Here is a 16,855-nt window from a genome sequence, read left to right on the forward strand (position 1 = left end):
CAAACTCCATCTATTTTTATTATCTACCACAAGAGAAAATTGCAAGTCAGAATTTATAATTTGCTAAAGGAGAAACATTTGTCACACTCAATACAGTTTTTCCCACTCACATCATGCTGCTCACTTGTGACTTTTCTCCACATTCCCCCCACCCCACATTGTACTTACATGCTCTTGTTCTTTGGCTCCATCTGAATCTCCTTCTATAATGCTCAGACAAAGCTGTCATGTGAGAAGTGATGCTTTGCTCCCATCATTTTGTTCACCTGTGTAAATCACACTGATTGATTTCTAAACAGTCTCTGCCCCTGCTGTCCCCTTTACAATTACTTGTTACAATACAGTAAGTTGGTCAGTTAAAGCATGCTGTATCCCCCAGATTGAGTTGTTCTGGTAGTCCTTACACGCCCAAAGTCACAACTGGTTTGTAAATTACTTTAGCAGGGGCATCAGCTGAAGAGGGCAGCTCAGTCAATAATCCACCACTTCACAGCCTACAAAGGTATCCCCTCAACCACAATGTACCATGCACAAGGGCACAACGGTCAGGCTTGGGTACAAAGTTGAAGACTGCATTAGCCACTGATATACTGAGAAGAGCCTAACAAAGGGGACTTAAAGGGACAATCCATTTTTCAAGTGAGGGGCACATTTTTCCCTCTGATACCATCTCCATGTCCCCCTGGTACAGAAGTGCAACTGTGTGACATGACCAGAAAATAAATACATGTATGAATATCCATATCACACACTAGTAAGAGATTAGCCCATCAGTCTGCCCTGGGAAAAACAAGGGCTTCAAAGGATTACTCTGGATCCTCCTGTCACAGAGAAAAGGATGTTTACAGTTGGATAGCTGCTCCCTGCTGAAGGGAGAGGAGAGAAATGTTTCTGTTGATCCCAGCCTCTCTTCTCTTCCTCTTCTTCAGCATCAGACAGGTCTATGGTTATTGTTGCTTCTGGGTGTGGGAGGAGCTGGGGCTTGGGGCCACATTTGGTGACTGGAATCATCTCTCTGGTAACAGCACAAAGAAGATGGCCTTCAGGAAGTGACCAAAGCTACAAATGGCAGCCACAAGCCAATGGGAGCGAAGGCTGGGATCAGTATTCACCACACATTTTGTGATGTCTGCCTAAGGAGAAGGAAACAGATCATCAGAACACACAGAACCACACTCTCCCCTACCACCTCCAATGGCACATCCTGGCCTCGAAGACTGTCTCACACCATGCCTCCTGCTGGGTGAAGCTGGGACTGGCCCACCGCTGCCCCCAGCCAGCAATATTACACCATTTCCCCTGTGGTGCCTCCTTGCAGCAACGAGTGCTATGAGCACCATCTCTGGCATTGCCACCCCCTGTAAGCTGTTAAATGATGCCTGAAGGCACTAGCGAGCTCTGAAAGATTTATTCATATTATTCTGCACCATCTTCATTCACACTGTCTTCCAACTGGGTTGCTGAACATTCAGCTCATGTGACAGCAAAATAAACTCTCTCCCCTTTCAAAAAGGATACCCTGTTCACCTACCTTCCTGCCTCCTTAGTAACAACCAGATTCTGCCCAAAGATCGGGCTGTTTAATTTCAGCTCAGATTGCTTTTACTTTTTCTCTTGCCTTAACGTTTTATTTGGATCTCAGTTGGCCAAATCAACCCCCCCGGCTTAAGCTTTATTTGTTGACGTGTGCATTAGCACAGATGCCTCCTAGACATGTGGGCTGACCTCAAAACCAGCTGCCCAGAGTGATCCTTAAGTAGTTAGGGGAATGTAAGCTAGCCTGAAAGGGAGAGGGCAGGAGGAGGAACCAACCTAACAGCAAATTCGTGTTAGAAGGGATATCTTCCGGCACTGAAAAGGTGAGGGTGGAAAACCTTTAGAGGGCAGGAATGAACAGGACTGAGTTGCACAGAAAACTGCATCTTTGGAGAAAAAACCCAACTGTAGATTGTCCCAGCAATGCAAAATAGCTGGCTTTGTGAACTGAGTCAGAAGATCTGGATTCTCTTTCTGCTTCTGCCACAGATTTCCTGGTGACCTTTAGCAAATTAACATGTCCCAAGTGGTTGCAGACATGGCCACAGATTTTGGGATGCCCAATTTATGCCCAAGTCCAGTATTTTCTCATAATGCTACAGTCTTAGTCTTTGGGGGCTTCAGATGCTCAACACCTTTGAAAATGAGCCCCTATGTGCATCTCAACTTGGTCACCTAAAGCTAGTGGGAAGTTTGGGCCTTATTCTGTGCCTCTAGTTCCCCATCTGTAAAATGAGGCTAATGCTGACAGAGCTCATGGAAGTATTGTGAGTTTTAATTTATTACTGTTTGAAGAGCTGTCTGAGCCTCTTAGATGGAAGGCAGTGTAGAAAAGTAAAGTATTATGTTATAACCACACTCCTACCTTGCCCAGTAGCCTGGCCTCCCAGGTTTAGGATTACCTCAGTTTTTCATACGCCCTTCAGTCCATTCCTAGAGCATCCCAATTCTCTAACAGGGAGCTCTGGTGAGCAGGGGTTGATGTAGGGCTTGCACCGATTGAAGGCACTGCTTGTTGAGGCAGTGACATCAGTGGGAGCAGAGTTGACCCCTTCATGGGGAACTGTGATACGAACTATCCCAAACAATGTAAAGGTATATGCAAACCCCTACATTAATGTCATCTGTGCCTGATGTCATAAGAGTTAGGAAAATCAGAGCTAGTGTGCCAACAGTAACCTTGGTGCAGCATTGTGAGAAATCTACATTCCAAGATGGGGCTAATAGGCCATGCAAAGTGAGGTCTTACACTCAACATGATGGCATTTCTTTGTTTGTCTGGCTGTAAAGAGAGAGCTTTTGAATGCCCCATCTCATCAACTTCAAAATTGCATGGAATGGTCTTGGTATCAATGGGCAGAAGTCTATTGATTTTGGTGAAATTGAAGAACCAGGAAGGGGAAAGGGGGGGGGACACTTAGCGCTCCTGACATCTGATTAGCAGAGCACAACATCAGCCACCTATGTAACTGCTTAGAGATCTAAGAACCAGTTGATGGGAGCCATTAACACCTTCCAGTATAGCAATACCTACCCCCATCTCAGCTCTGTCCATCCCAATTGAATTTAAAATGGTGACACCATGAATGACTTCTCTCTGACAGAAAGAAAATAAATAAAAATGGGGCAGGGGGTGAGGAACACCAAGAGGCCTTGGAATGGGAGGAAGGAGGGAATAAGAGGGTATGGGGGTGTGAAGGTTTCAGTTGGTCCTCCGAGCCCCTAGGAGGCGATGGAGAGCTATGGTCCCACTGGCAGGCCTTAGTCACACCTTTTGGGTGCTGGGGAATTAGCGGGGAAGGTGTGCCAGCCGGAGTCTGCAGCGCGCCCCTCAGGCAGGGGAGCGCCGGTATGAGTCTGCAGCGCGCCCCTCAGGCAGGGGAGCGCCGGTATGAGTCTGCAGCGCGCCCCTCAGGCAGGGGAGCGCCAGTATGGGTTTGTGGCGCACAGTTCTGCTACCCAAGGCAGGTTGGCCGGGGTAGGGGAACGCAGGCCCACTCAACTCCACTGCGTTCCAGCCCAGGGCCCTGACAGTGGCGGGAGATGAAGGTCCCGCCAATGGGTCAGCGGGGGGCCATCCGTGCCCGCTGACCAAACACATCCACCCCACGGTGCAGTTCTGCCCCTGGGCTACTTCCTACCCTGTCTCTCAAGTGGGTCTCTCCGGTCCCTCCAGCTCGTCCGGGTATTCCGCTGCTGGCAGCTCCAGCTCCCACTCTGTGTCGGACTCACACTGGCCCGGGCTACAACCGGGCCCTTCCAGGTCCTCCGGGTACTCAGCGGCTGACAGTCCTGGTCGCCACAGGCCTTCCTCCCGGTCAGGTTCCTCCTGGCCCAGGGCCTCCCCTGTGTCGGCAGCAGGATCGCAAGGGAGCAGCCAGCAACCTGTGTCTGTCTCCCTCCTTGGTGCTCTCCTCACTGGGCAAAGGGCCCCGCCCTTTGTACTTCCTGTCCCACCCCTCCCCTTCCGGGGATTGGCGTAAGCTTGGTCTGGCCCTGCCCACTCAGGCTGAGAGGGTGGCTCTTTACCCTCTGGTTCAGAGGGAAGTCACCCTTACTCCCTATGTACCCTACCCTTCAAATCCAGCTCCCGATCTTCGGAGCTGGCATCCTCACCCTCTCAGAGGCGGGATAGGAAATCTGCATTGGCGTTGTCTGGTCCCGCCTGATGGTGAATCGTGAAGGCATAGGGCTGCAGAGCTAGATACCACCGCATTAGCCTGGCATTATTGTCCTTCATCTTATTAAGCCACTTCAGGGGTGCGTGGTCCGTAACCAGTATAAAGGGGGCCCCGAGGATGTAGTAGCGGAGAGCATCGACTGCACACTTAACGGCTAGGGCCTCTTTCTCCACAACGGAGTAGTTCCATTCTCTGGGGAACAGCTTCCAACTGAGGTAAACAATAGGGTGTTCCTCCCCATCCACCTCCTGTGAGAGGACTGCCCCAAGCCCTACACCTGAGGCATCAGTCTGAACGATAAAGTCACGATGAAAGTCAGGGCTGAAGAGTACTGGATCGCTACACAGCCGTTCTTTGATAGTTCAAAAGGCCGTCTCGCACTCGTTGGACCAATGCACCCGGCGGGGATTGTCCTTGGTCAGGAGCTCCGTTAGCGGGGCCCTAATGCTTGCGAATGTTTGGGGTACAAACCGCCAGTAATAACCAGCTAAGCCCAAGAATTGACGCACCTGCCTCTTCATGGTCGGCGCCGGACATTCCTGGAGTGCTTGGACTTTCCCGATGAGGGGGCGGACCTGTCCCTGGCCCAAGGTGTACCCCAGGTAAGTGGTTTCCTCCCGCCCGATTCGGCATTTTTTTGGATTGGCCATAAGCCCAGCTGTGCTTGGTTAAGATGCTCCTCCCAGTTATTGCCATAGATGACCACATCGTCCAGGTAGGCCACAGCGTACTTCGTGTGTGGTTGCAACACCCGGTCCATCAAACGCTGGAAGGTTGCTGGGGCCCCATGTAGGCCGAAAGGCATCCGGGTGAAATGGTATAACCCTGAAGGGGTGGCAAATGCGGTCTTCTCCTTGGACCTGAGATCCAAGGGGATCTGCCAGTACCCCTTGGTGAGATCTAAAGTGGTGATATAACAGGCCTCCCCGAGCCGGTCGAGGAGTTCATCGACGCGGGGCATTGGATAGGCATCAAATTTTGAAATAGCGTTTACCCTCCAGAAGTCAATGCAAAACCGCTGGCTCCCATCTGGCTTTTTTACGAGGATGACGGGGCTCCGCCACTCACTCTGGGAGCGCTCAATAACACCCAGATCCAACATCGCCTGGACTTCCTCCTCTACGGCCTCCCGCATTCGCCTAGGCAATGTGATCTCGGACCACCACCCCGGGTTCCATCTGGATCACATGGTAGGTGAGCGTAGTCCACCCGGGTTTCATGGTGAATGTCTTGGGGAATGCCCTTACTAAGCAGAGTGCCTGTTCTTGCTGCTCGACTGTGAGTGTCTCTACTAGCTGGGGCTCACCATTATCCAACTCCTCAGGCGGTTGGGGCCCCAGGTCCGGTTCAGGGGGATATGGGGCAACTAGGAGCCCTTCCCGGTCCTGCCAGGGTTTTAGGAGATTTACGTGATAAATCTGCTTTTCCTTACGGTAACCAGGTTGCCGAATTTTGTAGGTGACAGGCCCTACCTGGCAGAAGACCTCATACGGACCCGGCCAGAGGGCAAAAAGTTTTGATTCCTCCGAGGGAAGCAGGAGGAGTACTCGGTCCCCTGGCCCAAATGATCGAGCCTGGGCGCCCCGATTGTAGTGCTGCTCCTGGGCTCTTTGGGCTGTGTTTAAGTTCTCCCTGGCGAGCTCGCCCGCCCGCACCAGCTGCCCCTGCAGTTGTAAGCCGTATTGCAAGAGACCCTGTGTTGCAGACGGGTTGTGTTCCCAAGTCTCCTTCAAGAGGTCCAACACCCCGCGGGGTCGCCGCCCATAGAGGAGCTCAAACGGGGAGAACTTCGTGGATGCCTGGGGGACTTCTCAAATTGCCAGTAGTAAAGAAGGGAGCAGCTGGTCCCACTGGCAGAGGTCCTGGGTGGGGAAATGCCGCAACATTTCCTTCAGGGTCCGGTTAAACTGTTCGACCAATCCGTCAGTCTGGGGATGGTAGACCGAGGTCTGCAATTTGTTAATCCCCAATAGGGCACATACCTGACGGAACAGCTTAGATGTGAAATTGGTCCCTTGATCAGTGAGTATCTCCCGTGGGAGGCCCACCCTTGCAAAGATCTTCACGAGCTCCGCAGCGATAGTGCGGGCTGTGATACTTCTTAAGGGGACGGCCTCGCGGAAGTGGGTGGCGTAGTCCATCAGGACGAGGATGTATTGATGGCCCGCCTTATTTTTTGGAAAAGGCCCGACCAGGTCCATTGCTACCTGCTCAAATGGTACACCTACGACTGGTAAAGGGACCAGGGGGGCCTTCCGTACCCCTGCCGGAGCTGCATGTTGGCAGTCCGGGCACGACACACAGTAATCCTTCACCTCACGGTGGACACCGGGCCAGAAGACCCTGGCCAGGACCCTGGCCACAGTTTTTTCCTGCCCTAAATGGCCGGCAGCCGGGATGTCATGTGCAAGCTTCAGGACAGCCCGACGATGAATGCGGGGGACCACGAGTTGGGTCCGGACCTCTTGAGCCTGGGGGTCTCGGTCAAGGCGGTAGAGCCTCTCGTGGTTGAGTTCAAACCTGGGCCATTGGGTGGTGCGCCGCACCTCCATGACCTCACCACCTGGGCCAGCTGCTCATAGGCAAACCGGAGCGTAGGGTCCTCCCTTTGATCCCAGCTAAAGTCCACCAGGTCAGGAGGGGGACCAGCCATTTCCAGACCATCCTGTCTGGGGGTGAGACCTGGGTCAGCTCAGGGTCGGAGCTCGAGTCAGGTCCTGTCTTCCTCTCAGGCGGGGCTCCCTCGAACGTCTCTTTGGTGGGTAGGGATTGGAGCACCTCAGCGAAGTCTGGCCAGTCACGGCCCAGGATCACTGGATAGGCGAGGGATGACGCCACCACCACATTCATTAACTGAGTTGCTCCGTTCACCGTGATGGGGACCCGAACCGTGGGGTATGATTTTACTTCTCCGTGAATGCACTGAATCCGTACTTCCCCAATGGTCCGCTTGGTGTCCGAGAAGAGCGCCTGGCGGACAAGGGTCTGCCCACAGCTCGAATCAACTAGACCCACCACGGGGACCCCGGCGACTTCCATGGGAGCTGTCAGTTTGACCACGGAGGGCAGACGGGTCCGTCGCTCCCCGGTGCACACCAGGCCAAAGTTGCAGTCCATCGCAGGACAGCCCCGTTGCAGATGACCGTACTCGCCACATCGGAAACAAGGTCCTACCTCTGGGCGCGCCGGCCGCATGGGGGCACCAGTGGGGCTGCAGAGTTGGCTGGGGCCCAGTGGTCGGGTTAACGTCCAGGGCCAGAGAGTGGTGTGGACTCGGGACGTCGGGAAAACTCGGTCCTGCCGCCATCTGGTCGTTGGGTACGGTGGGGTGCGTTGGTTTGGGAGGTGGGCCCCCTCTTTTCAAGTTTCTGTGCATTGGGTCCAGGGTTTGGGGGGCGGGCGGCCGGTCCTATCGGGGCCTCTGCCTTGAGAAAGTCCTCCATAAGCGCGACGGCCGTGCTCAGACTTTGTGGCCGGTGCCGCAACACCCAAGCCCTCCCCTGGGGCGGGAGGATGTGCACGAATTGTTCGAGGATGACCTGTTCCGTCACCTCAGCTGCTGTTCGACGCTCAGGTTGGAGCCATCAGGTATCTGCGTCCTTCAGTTCCTGGGCCACGGCCCGGCGCCCGGTGGGTAGACCTTTTCCTGAAACCCAACTGAAACCTGTATGAGTCTGTAGCACGCCCCTCAGGCAGGGGAGCGCTGGCACGAGTCTGTAGCGCGCCCCTCAGGCAGGGGAGCGCTGGTAGGGAAGCGCCGGTATGAGTCTGTAGCGTGCCCCGCAGGCAGGGGAGCACTGGTAGGGAAGCACCGGTATGAGTCTGCAGCACGCCCCTCAGGCAGGGGAGCGCCGGTATGAGTCTGCAGCGCGCCCCTCAGGCAGGGGAGCGCCGGTATGGGTTTGTGGCGCACAGTTCTGCTACCCAAGGCAGGTTGGCCGGGGTAGGGGAACGCAGGCCCACTCAACTCCACTGCGTTCCAGCCCAGGGCTCTGACGGTGGCGGGAGGCGAAGGTCCTGCCGCTGGGTCAGCGGGGGGCCATCCGCGCCCGCTGACCAAACACATCCACCCCACGGAGCAGTTCTGTCCCTGGGCTACTTCCTACCCTGTCTCTCAAGCGGGTCTCTCTGGTCCCTCCAGCTCGTCCGGGTATTCCGCTGCTGGCAGCTCCAGCTCCCACTCTGTGTCGGACTCACACTGGCCCGGGCTACAGCCAGGCCCCTCCAGGTCCTCTGGGTACTCAGCGGCTGGCAGTCCTGGTCGCCACAGGCCTTCCTCCCGGTCAGGTTGCTCCTGGCCCAGGGCCTCCCCGGGGTCGGCAGCAGGATCGCGAGGGAGCAGCCAGCAGCCTGTGTCTCCCTCCCTCCCTGGTGCTCTCCTCACTGGGCAAAGGGCCCCGCCCTTTGTACTTCCTGTCCCACCCCTCCCCTTCCGGGGATTGGCGTAAGCTTGGTCTGGCCCCGCCCACTCAGGCTGAGAGGGTGGCTCTTTACCCTCTGGTTCGGAGGGAAGTCACCCTGACTCCCTACAGGGGGGAATACAGAACACCTGGCACAGGGGGAAAGCAGGGGGACACACACAGAGCCCCTGCAATGGGGACTGGGAGGGAAGTAGGGTGTCCTTGGTGTGTGCAATGAACAATGAAGTGTGTGCCCCCCACCTCCGTTGTTATATAATCCTTCTGGATGCAGCAATGCTATCTGTGTGTATCTATGGCTCTTCAACAAGGTGACATTTACACATCTGTCAGGAGCAGAAAGATCGTTGCAATTAATCTGAATTATTTAGATTACTAAGGGCCTGAATCTGCCACTCTAAGGCAACTGGAGAGATAAGGTGGATGAGGCAATGTCGTTTATCAGACCTACCTTGTCTCTCTAACATCCTGGGGCCAACACTACACTGCATACTCTAAGTACATATCAACTGAGGGCCCATTTCTGCCAGGGTTACTCTTGGAGTAAGTTACCAATCAGCACAACTAACTGAGAATACCATCTAGTCTACAAATCAGTGCATTGGTGGAAACATCATTGGTCTGTATCTCCAGTCAATGGATGGAACCATTGCCTCACTCACAGACCCCCTTGTTAATAACTCTTCCCATCAGGGACCCCTACATGTCTGAGGCCTGCTTGGCCTGAAAGAACTTGCTTTCCCAGTCCAAAGCACTGGAAAGCCAAACGTTTCAAAGTTGGAAGGTGCCTGCTTTTTTCCAAACATTATTTGGTTAACAGCACTTCAGCCAAGTGTTAAATTAACCAACGTTTACCTGATAAAGCATCGGAAATGAGAGTTTCAAAGCTGTTAATGAAATCATTATTTCAGTAGCGCTGGGCTCCGATAAGCCATTGTGACAGCACTTTGCTGGCTTACTGCTATTCAGCAAACATTGTTTAGCAACTTGCTCTTCTTTACTGCTCAGAGCTCTGGTATGAAACTCCAGAAAAACCTGAGAGTCTCTGGATTAAGATTAGAAGTGTGAGCAACAAGGGTGATGTCGTGGTGGGAGTCTGCTATAGACCACCAGACCAGGGGTATGAGGTGGACGAGCCTTTCTTCTGGCAATTAACGGAAGTTACTAGATCGCAGGCCCTGGTTCTCATGGGAGACTTCAATCACCCTGATATCTGCTGGGAAACCAATACAGTGGTGCACAGGCAATCCAGGAAGTTTTTGGAAAGTGTAGGGGACAATTTCCTGGTGCACGTGCTGGAGGAACCAACTAGGGGCAGAGATCTTCTTGACAAACCGGGAAGAATTAGTAGGGGAAGCAAAAGTGGATGGGAACCTGGGAGGCAGTGACCATGAGATGATCGAGTTCAGGATCCTGACACAAGGAAGAAAGGAGAGCAGCAGAATACGAACCCTGGACTTCAGAAAAGCAGAGTTTGACTCCCTCAGGGAACTGATGGACAGGATCCCCTGGGAGAATAACATGAGGGGGAAAGGAGTCCAGGAAAGCTTGTTGTATTTTAAAGAATCCTTACTGAGGTTACAGGGACAAACCATCCCGATGTGTAGAAAGAATAGTAAATATGGCAGGCGACCAGCTTGGCTTAACAGTGAAATCCTTGCTGATCTTAAACACAAAAAAGAAGCTGACAAGAAGTGGAAGATTGGACAAATGACCAGGGAAGAGTATAAAAATATTGCTCAGACATGCAGGAGTGAAATCAGGAAGGCCAAATCACACCTAGAGTTGCAGCTAGCAAGAGATGTTAAGAATAACAAGAAGGGTTTCTTCAGGTATGTTAGCAACAAGAAGAAAGTAAGGAAAGTGTGGGCCCCTTACTGAATGATGGAGGCAACCTAGTGACGGAGGACGTGGAAAAAGCTAATGTACTCAATGCTTTTTTTGCCTCTGTCTTCACAAACAAGATCAGCTCCCAGACTACTGCCCTGGGCAGCACAGCATGGGGAGGAGGTGACCAGCCCTCTGTGGAAAAAGAAGTGGTTCGGGACTATTTAGAAAAGCTGGACGAGCAGAAGTCCATGGAGACGGATGTGCTGCATCTGAGAGTGCTATAGGAGTTGGCGGATGTGATTGCAGAGCCATTGGCCATTATGTTTGAAAACTCATGCCAATCGGGGGAGGTCCCGGGTGAATGGAAAAAGGCTAATGTAGTGCCCATCTTTTAAAAAGGGAAGGAGGAGGATCCTGGGAACTACTGGCCAGTCAGCCTCACCTCAGTCCCTGGAAAAATCATGGAGCAGGTCCTCAAGGAATCAATTCTGAAGCACTTAGAGGAGAGGAAAGTGATCAGGAACAGTCAGCATGGATTCACCAAGGACAAGTCATGCCTGACTAATCTAACTGCCTTCTATGACGAGATAACTGGCTCTGTGGATGAGGGGAAAGCAGTGGATGTATTATTCCTTGACTTTAGCAAAGATTTGACACGGTCTCCCACAGTATTCTTGCCAGCAAGTTAAAGAAGTATGGGCTGGATGAATGGACTATAAGGTGGATAGAAAGCTGGCTAGATCGTGGGCTCAACGGGTAGTGATCAATGGCTCCATGTGTAGCTGGCAGCCGGTATCAAGCGGAGTGCCCCAAGGGTCGGTCCTGGGGCCGGTTTTGTTCAATATCTTCATTAATGATCTGGAGGATGGTGTGGATTGCACCCTCAGCAAGTTTGCAGATGACACTAAACTGGGAAGAGAGGTAAATGATTAGGGGACTGGAACACATGAGTTATGAGGAGAGGCTGAGGGAACTGGGATTGTTTAGACTGTGGAAGAGAAGAATGAGGGGGGATTTGATAGCTGCTTTCAACTATCTGAAAGGGGGTTCCAAAGAGGATGGATCTAGACTGTTCTCACTGGTAGCAGATGACAGAACAAGGAGTAATGGCCTCAAGTTGCAGTGGGGGAGGTTTAGGTTGGATATTAGGAAAAACTTTTTCACTAGAAGGGTGGTGAAGCACTGGAATGTGTTAGCTAGGGAGGTGGTGGAATCTCCTTCCTTTGAGGGTTTTTAAGATCAGGTTTGACAAAGCCCTGGAGGGATGATTTAGTTGGGGATTGGTCCTGCTTTGAGCAGGGGGTTGGACTAGATGACCTCCTGAGGTCCCTTCCAACCCTGATATTCTATGATTCTACTGTTACTAGTTTGTAGCAACTGGAATTTGTTATATTCCGTGGGGATTTTCATTGTGAAGAGACTCCTGCTGGAGGTGATTCCTGAGGCTGTGAACTCTTCCCATGTGGGATGACACCCTAAAGGGTTAATTACTGTTTTCCCCCAATGAAGGGGGAGCGTGGGAGCTGGCTGCCTGCTGCAGTCTTTCAGTCGAGGTCTCCATACGGGCTTTCCTGTACCAGCACAGAGTACAGTGGCCCCCCTTGGCAGCCCCATCCCTGGTGTGTGCGTGTGAAACAGGAGGCGGGTGCACAGGGGAAACTTGGATTCAGTGCCAAGACAAATGAAGGGCAGGGCAAGGCAGGCAGCAGATTAATGGCCCTCCTGGAACAGCCATTTCGTTTTGGCCAGTTTGTGAGCAGGGCTGGGACGTCGCCCACAGAAATGCCCAGGTCAAGGTGAAGAACACTCAGGGAAACAAGTGCAGCCTCAAAGAGAGGATTGGCAGCAGTCCACTGCTCAGAAGAAACCATTTTTGCACTTCGAAAGGGAAGTGTCACCTTCCTCCAGCCCAGGGTCAGCTACTCGCTGACAAGCGCATGTCAGAGACAGCCTGCAACCCGGAGTGCAGGCAGCAGTTACAATATATTGGTTTGGTGTGTCAGACTTGTAGCTCCTAGTTTTTAAAATAAGGGACCAGCAGCTAGTATAAATCAGCCTAGCTTCATCAAATTCAATGGAACTCCACTAATTGCACCATCCGGGGCTCTGACCCCTCATGTAGGGCTGCTAGGCTCAGGGAATTGAAAAGAAGCAGGGGTCTGTTCACATCGACTGCAGGTAGCTGGCACTGGTCTGACAACAGAGTTCCTATTCCACGGGAATTCCAACATTTCACAATTTGGTTTTGTTCTGATTCAGAATGAAACAAGTCAAAATTTCCCTCAGAATGGGGAACAAATGATCTCTCTGACAATGCTTTCCATCTGTAGGTCTCAAAGGCAGGAGAGTCCCCATTGTCCTCATCAGACAGGTGGGAAAACTGAGGCACAGCAGCAAACTGAGTTGTTCAAGGCCACAGAGCAGCTCAGTAGCAGAGCCAGGAACAGAACCCAGGTCTCCAGACTGCCATTCCAGGGCCCTATCAATGTTTATCACTAATAAGCACCACAAAGTGTGTACACAGTGGCATTTGCCTAATGAACCAGTCCACAGGTACACCAGGGAGAGTTACACATTTAGTTATACATGTAGCACCACAAAGCTGGGTCTGGGCTGGGGCATGAAGTGAGAGGTTTTTAATAGCTACATAAACAAGTTATGTTTACTTTCTAAACCTTCTCTTTTGGAACCGTGCAGGCAGCTTACAGATTAAATAATTTTCCTAGAAACTGAACGAAGGGGCCAGTAGCAGTTGTTCATGTTACAAGACTCCTGCAGTTTGCATGCTCTCACGACCACTAGCAGGTGGCACCAGAGAGGCTCAGGACTGGAAGAGAAAAGGTACTTGCAGGCAGGATGCAGTTAGGCTATCAGAGTGGCGCAGGAAGTAGAGGATTAGAATAGCCGGAGTTGTTTCAAGACAGGACTGAGATGTAGGAACAAAGCTGTGCTGAGGCCAGTACTGGTGTAAACAAGACTACTGGAGGTCAGAACTGAAGTAGGTTGGCAGAGCAGTGGCAGGGAAGCTTGCAAAAACCTAGCTATAGCTTAAGGGATCACTCTTGGTTTCACTAACACTAGGAACATCCTCATAATCATTCACAATTTAAAGCAAGCATGAGAAATTCAACACCTCTTACCCAGCCTCCTCTCCTCTTCAGCCACGTCACCAAGGTCTTGCGGACAAACTCTCCCAGGCAGTCCACAATGGCATGCACCATTGCTGGCTGGGCCTGTCTGACACAGTCCACAGCCAGCCCAGCAGCCACAGCATAGAGAGACACGACCTTGCCCCATGTTACACCTGCACGAAGATGGGATAACAGTCATTTTCACGCACATGTGAAGTTGGGAGTTGGGGCTGGCAAAAGGCATGCTGTTTAGAAGCCGAGATGAGTTTCTCTCTATGTTTGTGCAGCTTTCCTAGTTCAGGTGCAGTAGCACCTCTGCATCTTCCTGCGCTGGGGAGTGTAGACTACACTAAGGTGAATTGGGTGCAGCGACTGGGGAAGTGGTGCCCCACCTTCACTCTTGAAGCAGGGGGACTTTAACACATATCCATCCCTAGATGTGCTTTGATCTCACATCAGCCACAGTTCTACAGTTAAATGGCTACCAGCACACTTGACCCCTGTGCAGCAGAGTGCAGAAAGCTGACCAGACAGATCACCAAAGCAGTGACTGGTGCATTGTGGGACAGAAGTAGGAGGTGTAGCTATACCAGTGGGGCTATTACGCCATTGATTCTCACCCATACCCACACTGCACCAGTGGAGCCCGACATGAGAGGACCACATGGTGGTTAGTCATGCTCAATGAACGTCCTAGCCAAACAGCAGTGTGATCCTCTGTGCCCTGCTGGGAGCATGTGTGTGATGTTTCTGTTCTACTAGAAGGGTGGTGAAGCACTGGAATGGGTTACCTAAGGAGGTGGTAGAATCTCCATCCTTAGAGGTTTTTAAGGCCCAGCTTGACAAAGCCCTGGCTGGGATGATTTAGTTGGGGATTGGTCCTGCTTTGAGCCGGGGATTGGACTAGATGACCTCCTGAGGTCTCTTCCAATCCTAATATTCTATGATTCTCTGAAGTGTGTTACAGCACCCTAAGAGGCCCAGACCCTGGCTAGTACTCCACACCTCTCCAGTGCGGACTCAGCTTTACTGTTACATCACTAGACCAAGCCGCACAGTCAGGCAGTTGCAGCACAATGACAACTTGGCACACTGCAGAGGGAGGACTTCTTCACAGTGATTTATGGCCCAATATTCATCTGAAAGGGAGGCAAGGATGCAGGGCCTAGAGCATGTGCCAGAAGGCATGGATATCCTACGCACAATACCACATACTGGAAATTAAATGAACCCCCCCAAAGGTTTTGGTGCCATGCCTAGATCTAGTTCGAATGGCACTGTACGGCCCTAGGAACTGGCATGTGTGTGTTGGGGGAGTGGAATGTTGGTCAGTTATCTAATCTCCCTGACAGCAGAGCTTCCTGCAAGCTGACCTGCCAGAAGCAAGTGCCCCCTGGAAGTCATCCCAGCAGCATTCATCTTCCTGTTCTGTTAGCGCTACTGATAAGCACTCCACAACCATGAGCTCAGCACTGGGCACAGTCCAACCCAGTGTGCCTCCCATGTGCTTTGCCACTGGGCGGCAATGGACAGTTCCTCAATGCTGAAGAGCTACGGCCAGAGATCCCCTGCAGTGCTATTAAGGTGAACTATGACCCAGAAACTTGACCCTCTCCCAGCCATGCAAGAGAAGCAGCACAGCACAATAGCGTTGTCTCTCTAAACCTCAGAGCTGAATGAGAGGAACATTTTCCAATTACTCTAGTATTTTAGATAGCAATTGTTAACAAATAGGCGGTGAGACATTTTACAGTTCTAGAGTTCTGTGTAGCCTGATCAAGGCCTCTCCCAGCTGCAAGAAGAACCCATGTGAAGCACTGGTAGTGCAAAGCCATGCAGAGAAGCTGTTGCCTGAAGATGGTCTGAAGGAAAACACAGCCATACAAGAGAGGAGAGGAATTATCTTATTCAACATATTTCAGGAGTGAAAAGGAGACGAGCCAGGGACAAGAAATTGGATGTGCTCAGGGAAATGTCATTTCATAAGAAAGCAAATTATGAAACACACGTTGGCTGGTGCAGCATTTCTGCTGCAGAGAGGTCCACCTCTTGCCTTCAGAGTACTTCCAAAGCCATCAGCACCTGAGACGCTGGAGAGCAAGAGACAGATTCAGGAGTCTCTCTTGCTTTTTACATTGGAGCTCCTCTTCTCTCCTCTCCATTTACTCCACTCCATTGCACAGCACATGTGAATTTCAACAGAGGATAATTCTACTCAGTGACCAAAAGGGACCTACAAATGGATTCTGCAGAGTTGCCTTTCTTTAGTGAAATCTGATTAAAACAAACGGCTCTTTAAACTTCAAATGTAGGTAGACGGCGTGGAATTGGTTAAAATGAGTGAAACAAAAATCATCTATGCATGCTTCATCTGATAACAAGAGGCTGCTTGTTCCAGTCATGTCTTGTAGGAGGTCAAAAACCACAAAGTGCTCTTGAATAGAAGTCCTTGTGATAATAACCTAGCTGCAATTCAGAGTCCCCTTGCATTCCTCCTTCCCTCACCAATCCTGCATGTTTGGGAGCAGAAGGAAATATCAGTAATCCAAATTAATAGCCAATTCGATTGCATTTTTGTTCTCATCAGATTAGCCCAGGAGAGCCCCTGCTGCATGGCCCTCACTTGTGTATTTCAGCATCCCTGTGGTATTCTCAGTCAACATTTGGCTATTGTTCTCATCTGTGTTATTTGTCACCATGACAGCCACAAGGGTGAGCCAGGAAGAGGCTACAAAGACCACAGGAAAGGAAGAGCCATAGACAGTGGGTGCACGTAGGTGTTTATACCATTGAAGGAAATGCTACTCTTTTCAATACACTCTCTAGCCATCTAATGAGCCCTTCAGAATTCTTCAGTATCCCCCCCATTCATGACATCTTGGGTCAGAACCTCAGCTAGTGTATGCATAGTGTTGGCATAACTCCACTATACTGATTTCCGCACTGGGATCTGGCCCTTTTTGGTTCTGTGGGTAGTCACCCACAATTATGGGAACAAATTTACTGGTGCAGTTCCAAGCCTTTACTGATACCGACTCAGATTCTGCTTTCATTTACACCCACGTACATCTGCAGTAAATCCAGTGGCTGCAAGGGGTTTACCTGGGAGTAACTGAGATGAGAATTTAGGCCACCCCTAGAGGAAGATGCCTGTGGTTATGGTTAGTTTTATTTTAAACTATATCTTGTCAAGTCTTTCCCTCGATTTTAATAAGCTTCAGATCAGTGCCCATAAAAAGGGGATGACTTGACAGATCTA

The 16,855-nt window shown here is 51.4% G+C and overlaps 1 protein-coding gene across 3 annotated transcripts in view; it reads right to left on the bottom strand.

Annotated features, from left to right (window-relative positions):
* The window catches only part of BOK (BCL2 family apoptosis regulator BOK), a 39,342-nt gene continuing 22,487 nt past the window's right edge, over positions 1-16,855 (bottom strand). For 2 of the 3 annotated variants that reach the window (XM_084638362.1, XM_084638361.1), the window contains 2 exons: positions 13,606-13,769; positions 1-1,133 (listed from right to left, as the gene is read on the bottom strand). In XM_084638362.1, coding sequence (XP_084494488.1) covers positions 1,008-1,133; positions 13,606-13,769 — 290 coding nt within the window. In that variant the 3' untranslated portion in view covers positions 1-1,007. The remainder of the gene's footprint in view (positions 1,134-13,605; positions 13,770-16,855) is intronic. The other variant, XM_084638363.1, reaches the window with a different exon arrangement.

Source organism: Lepidochelys olivacea, assembly GCF_965140295.1.
Source record: "Lepidochelys olivacea isolate rLepOli2 genome assembly, chromosome: 9".
NCBI lineage: Eukaryota > Metazoa > Chordata > Testudines > Cheloniidae > Lepidochelys > Lepidochelys olivacea.